At 42.1% G+C, this 6,146-nt stretch overlaps 1 protein-coding gene across 1 annotated transcript in view; it reads right to left on the minus strand.

Annotated features, from left to right (window-relative positions):
* LOC125503597 (unconventional myosin-XV-like) overlaps positions 1-2,485 on the minus strand; it is a 2,895-nt gene extending 410 nt beyond the window's left edge. The window contains exons 1-7 of the mRNA XM_048664316.1: positions 2,240-2,485; positions 1,456-1,705; positions 1,143-1,240; positions 877-1,091; positions 546-822; positions 330-491; positions 11-281 (exon numbers count right to left, since the gene is read on the minus strand). Of these exons, the coding sequence (XP_048520273.1) occupies positions 11-281; positions 330-491; positions 546-822; positions 877-1,091; positions 1,143-1,240; positions 1,456-1,705; positions 2,240-2,424 (1,458 nt within the window). The 5' untranslated portion in view covers positions 2,425-2,485. The remainder of the gene's footprint in view (positions 1-10; positions 282-329; positions 492-545; positions 823-876; positions 1,092-1,142; positions 1,241-1,455; positions 1,706-2,239) is intronic.
* Positions 2,486-6,146: the final 3,661 nt, after the last annotated feature.

The raw sequence follows: 6,146 nt of genomic DNA on the forward strand, positions 1-6,146 counted from the left end.
TTGTGGACACCCTGTATAAAATGGTAAGTTTATTACCATTGGGATATAAAATATGATTTCTTCCTGTCCAGTTGGTAGACTTACCGAATAAGGGCCAGCTGCTCAACACTTGCAGAACGCGATGCTTCGCTCTTGATACGGACAGACCGGCAGCTTGACCCCAACTGGTTTGGACCAATGCGAGCCATTGAGGTGGGCGCGGTTCACGCAACCCTAGAACTGGCTTCGGTAACAGGAATTTCACTTCTTTCAGGCTGGGGGCGTGTCCCAGATCAGCCGCTCTGGAAACCATAGATTAATCTGGAAGCTATCAAAAAATTGGCCCCAACCTGTGAAGAAGAGCGGCTGCTAATGCCATGTCTCGAACAACGCTCGGAGGTAGATTGGGATTGCCCAGCCGCAATAGAAGCCCTTCTAGATAGTCGGGGGCCACTTGATTGAAGAGGACCTCGGTGTAAAGTGGACTAGCATCGTGTTTGAGCGGGTGGTACCTGGCCAATGGGTGAACTTGAGCGAGCTGGTTCTTGATTGAACTGCATACCTACCAAACGGATCTGCAGAAGATCAAGTAGAATGGCTGGGCGGCCTTGTGCAGCTCAGTGGTAACATCCAGAATGTACTCGTCGGCTGCTAGGGGCATGGTAAAGGCATCCCCTTGCACGATGCAGTACAAGCTGAACTCCTGCTGCTCTTGTTCTTCGGCTATGCCAATCAAACTGCACAGTTTGTGGATAACATCGGCAACCACTGTGCTACATCTGGTGTTGACCACGCGCTCAGCACCCCCTGGTAGCCGGTAGATTTGCCTACGCGCACTCCGTCCTAGAAGAAACAGAATTCACGCCTATCGGCACAAACAGGCCGATTGAACTGTACCTGCACTGACCGCAGTGACTTCTTCCACTGAAGGCACGTTCTTCCTCCCGCCGCACCTCTGAGTCTTCCTCAAGTTGGTGACGCACACTGCGGCAGTTCCATGGCAGATCCTTCGCCTGTCGTTGGCCGCGCTGCTCAAATGCTCCATCAAGTAGGGCAGCAGAGTGTCGGAGCAGGCAAAATAGGCGGCCACAATCGAAAGAAGCCTCCAGGCCCTGGAAGCTTGCCTTAGATGGCGTGTCTTTGCCAGTAGAGGGTTTGCTTACCTTTGGCTGGACTCGCTCGACTCCGACTTGTTGCTGGTCGTCTGCTTCATCAGCTGGCAGTAGACTTCGTCTCTCAGTTGGCCGTACTTGTGACAGTGCTGCGAAAGATATTTGATCTAATCTCAACATGGTACAAAATCAAGTTAGTGCTTTGAGTCGATAGGTGGGTACTGGTTGGTGTTCAATCTGTGTCATGATTGAATCGAACAGTGGTGAAAAATGAGGGCAGAGATGAAGAGGAGTCATCGATTAGCAGAGTATAGAGGTGGAGTGTAAGAGAGGGCTGCAGCAAGTGAACAAGGAGGAACATTACCATTAAGACCGTGTAGACGCATTTGACTTCGGACATTTCCGGCGTGAGCGGCTGATCTCCGCAGTATCTCAAGATGCAGTCAAAGCACTCGATGGCCAGAGGAGTGAGCTCGGGGTCATCGAGACGTAGAAGAGGCCCATCCAGCGGAGTCCCTTGCCACTTGATCACGTCCGTTTGCTGCTTCCAAGTCCAGTCTTTCGACTTGTTTTTGGACTTGGGCTGCGACTGGTCGAATCTTTGGTGTTCCAGGCTGAAACATCCGCCGTCAGCCGGTTAGCGTGATTTTGCCTCAATCTTACCAGCACATGAGAGTCGCTTCGATTTGGGACAACATGTGTTTAGTGCGCGGGTTTGTTCAACTGGCGCTGTGTGCTCAAGTGTTGCGATGAAACTATTGTTTCATCAATTCGATTTATTCCTTTGGTGTATACGGGGAGTGTGTGAAATGTTTTTTAACAGTTCTAGGGGTTTGCATTGAAGCTACACCTGCTCTCCTTTAGTGCTGTTGGTCAAAGCGTGTTTAGCGACTTTTAGGTGAACAGCTGTGAAACCCCCCGTGGACTAGAATGCACCGGTCTATGCAAACTATGAAGCCCCCTTAATTCTCCACTGCTTCGTGCATGCTTTCTAATTCCTTGCAATATGCGTAAAAGTGCTCATTGGTTGCACATGGCTGAGCCCGTTAAATCAGCTTATTAAAAACGTTATTAAATATGCAATTTATCCGCAATATGTTACTGTTGGAGTAGGTCTTCTATTGTCTGTAAAAACAATTTATACTTACTCAGATAACTGCCTGTAGTTCTGCATGGCAAACTGCATCAGGGAATATTTGCCAGTCGTTGGCAAAGGGCTGCTAGGAGACCTGGCGCCCTCTCGACTCTCATCCCGCGAAATGATTCGCGTTGGGGACGTTTCTCCTCTGGACTTCTGGACCAAAGTGCTTGGCACCACGTCCAGTCGTTCCATAGTAGGCGATCGGCTGCGTTGCTGAGACTTGGCCTGAATCTGCAAACAGTCCAACTGTTATGGGCTTTCACGGCCGGTCAAATTACATATAGAAATTATTTTCAGGGGAATTTCTTCCTGACGTTTCGTCCACAACTGCGGTGGACATTTTCAAAGGCGATGAGGCAGTGGGCGAAGTGATCTCCCGTGCTTTCCGACTCAGTCTTAGTCGGTAAGTCGGCTCAGACTCACCTTTTTTGCCAACTAAACGACTTAAAACATATCACTGTTTTATAAAAATATTACCAATATCCCTAAATCTGAGAATTGTAAGCATTTTTACTATTACCGAGTATGAAAAAACTAGTGAATGTCTTCGTGCATTTTTTTCTTATTAAAAGAAAGCACAAATAATAAAAAAGAAGATTGCACGAAGACATACAACACACGTTTTGATTTAAATCATATTTTCAGATCGGAAGAATGACTCAAATGTAAGGATTGCATCCTTCCCATTATAAAAGGGTACATGATTGAAGAGCCCAAGGGCGGATCCAGGGGGGGGGGTCATGGGGGTCTTTGTGCTGGATTTTGAACGACTAATGCAAATTTTTTAAATTTTATGGACAACAAAATACTGAATTTCTACTACTTGACCCCCCCTGGATCCGCCCGTAAAAGAGCCAATATGATTTTCCAGCACGTACATAGTTTTACCGTTGGATTCTAAGCCACCAACATGATTTAAAAAGTATTTTATGTTAGGATGAGGCAACCTTTTCAATAGGCAAAGTATTCAGAAGTCATAATAGTTATTTTTGGAGCATCGAGAATCCGCGAGTTGTTCGAAGGGCAAACTTCCAACATAGATTCTCATTCTCTGTATCGCCAGGTGTTACATAGGGGATATCTTGAGAGGATCATAATTATTTAAATTGTCTACAGCATGATCAGCAAGAATTGCTAGAGGAAACTCCTATAAGCACTCGGTTAGAAATGTTCTTCCAGCTGATGATGGGGCGCCATCCCACTATGTCCAACCTGTGAGAAATTGGATAAACCAACATTTTCCAAGCAGGTGGATAGGTCGAGGTGGCCCAGTAAACTCGCCAGCTCGATCACCTGATCTAAATCCTTTGAATTATTACCTGTAGGGTAATATGTCCAATATTATTTATGCCAGAGAAGTAGATAGCCCAGAAGAGCTTCTAAGGCGGATTTGCGCGGCCGTAAATCAAATAAAACAAACCCCTTTTTAAATTCTCCGTGCCACCCAACATATTCGGAAGGTCCAGAGTGGTCATTCAAGAAAATTGAAATTTGTTTGAACATTTACTCCGGTAAATTAGTGTTGATAATAATATTTATTTAAAATATAAAATGTTTATGGATAGCAGTGATATTTTTGAAGTCATTTAGTTGGAAAATGGTCCGTCTGAGCGAAGTACATTAAGAGTACCTTTTCTTCGTAAAATGCTTTAGATTTTCAGAATTGGTAGAAAAAAGATTGATTTATAATCTCAAAAAAAGTTAGAGATTTTTTGTATTTCTGCATGATTTCTTGTATGATTTGGCTTGTTGATTTTTGCTTTCTTGTATGATTTGGGGGCATACGTCTATGATGAAATTATGTTTAAATTTCAGATCTAGATTCAGCATATCAAAATTACTAACGTTCCTAAAATTTACGTTTTGAAGCTCAACCGGTTAGAAATAATTTGCAAAAAACCCTACTACTGGGCCTCTCTTCAAGAAGGCGTAGCTCCGTTAGAGAGCATTTTTCCATACATGTTCATTTGAAAAATTAATATTGTTTTTGAGAGCAGATTTAACTGTTTCAGTTTGGCCACCTAATTCCGGGACACCCTATATATGCAGATAAGCAAAAGCTAAGTTTTTTGAAAACCCATTAAATATGCATAAACAATGGCAAACCATGACCCGGCTTGAATCTGGATCTACCATTTGAGTCCACTTTATTCAACATGACAAGCTTAGCAAGTTAAAATTTTCAGGATAGTCGTGCAAAACGCCAATAGAAAAAATAAAATCAATCTTAGCAAAATTATGTTACGTATTTAGAAGCGCTCAATGCTGCGAGCGAAGAATCATTGGTTAATTATGCTCTTACACAAAATATTAAGCTCAAAGGCTACAAAATTCATGCAAATTCGTTAAAGTCGGAAACCGTCGAATGCACTGAATTGTTTTGTTTCCGGCAATCATCCAAACGAGTTTGAAGCAAAACCCCGTGTGAACCTGGCACTGCGTACAAAATCTTTAGCAATGCGAAAACTAAAATCTAACTGACATTTCGAGCAATGAGTCATCCAAGGGGCGTTCAGGCAAACAGTGAGTTTTTTTTAGAAAAGGTGCGTAAATATGCAGTTTATTGGAGACACTGGACAAAATATGTCGGCAAGCGCGGTCCTATGTGTCGGGTGAATCACGTTCTTTGGGGGAAAATATAGAATAATCGAGGCCCCTAGAGTAAACTGTATGATTAATCCGGAATGCACTTGCATTGTCTAATCAAGTGAGGAGGTGACAAGCATAACCCTACAAGTCCGTCAAATACAGATTTTCACAAATGCCAAAAAATAATTTTCACATTCTCCTTGTTTTTTATTTAGTTATTTATACGTCGACTGAAATACAAATCTGGCGGAATTTATTGACATCGTATAGTTATGGCATTAATATAAATCGCATTAAAAGTTTGGATATGTGGGGTTTTGGTTAGACAAGTAACTATGTGAAATTTAATAATCAAGTTCAGTTCTGTTTAATAATGTTTGGTTTATTTATATTTCCCATAGTAAGTACTTAGAACATGCAAAAATGAGAAGTTATGGTTGACAAAAAATAGACAAAATTAGTTCTGTATAAGGGGTGGAAAATGTGTAGAAGATGTCACCATGGTCACCTCCTAAGCAGCAACATTCATCCTTCTCACCCTCTTCTTCTTCCTCTGGAACAATGGGAATATTTTCGCCAATTGCAATTTTTGTCGGCCATAAGAAGCTTTCATTTTCGTTCCAGTTTGAGCCATACCATAATAGTTCATCTACGTATTTTTCCTGAGCAGCACTAATTGGATGAATGAGAGGAATTTCGTCAAGAAGAATCTTAAAATAGTTTTCCCAATTCCAACCTCTCTTGAGCAGGTGATGTTTTGTAAGATTTGGCTTAAAACGAAAAAAATTGGCTGGCTCCACAGAAACGATAGCAGGACCTTTTTTGAGCTGGAAGTAGTGTCAAGCAATGGGTCACGTTACATGCATTTTAAACCCTATTGGGTGCAAAGGACTAGTGAAAGTTTGCGCACATCAGACTATGAATTTGTGTGGCTTTGCTTCGAACACGAATTTTTCTCATGAAATTTTACAGACTTTGTGAAATGTTGATGATGAAAACTTGAAAGCTTTATACAAGGCAAATAATCGATAAGCCTATCAGTCGTTGACTCGTATTTGGAAATTTTGTTTGGCACCGCCTCAAGTGTAGTGCGATCGTTTTGAGGATTAATGAACAGCAAATGGAGGATGGGGCGCCAACATTTCAGAAAGCTGTTAAGGATTTTTTCTAATCTATAAACTAAATTGAACTCTCGTTTCATAAATCAGCTAGAAGTTTTCAATGATAAACGCTTTTCATATCAAAATTTTCAGTCTAAATTTTCTAAAACTACACTTTCGATAATCGTGTAAGGTAGTTTGTTTCAATTATTGCTGTTGGGCTGC

The sequence above is a fragment of the Dendroctonus ponderosae genome, unplaced genomic scaffold (genome assembly GCF_020466585.1).
Source record: "Dendroctonus ponderosae isolate FM_Combo_2020 unplaced genomic scaffold, Dpon_F_20191213v2 Dpon_F_20191213_2, whole genome shotgun sequence".
In the NCBI taxonomy this organism is placed as follows: Eukaryota; Metazoa; Arthropoda; class Insecta; order Coleoptera; family Curculionidae; genus Dendroctonus; species Dendroctonus ponderosae.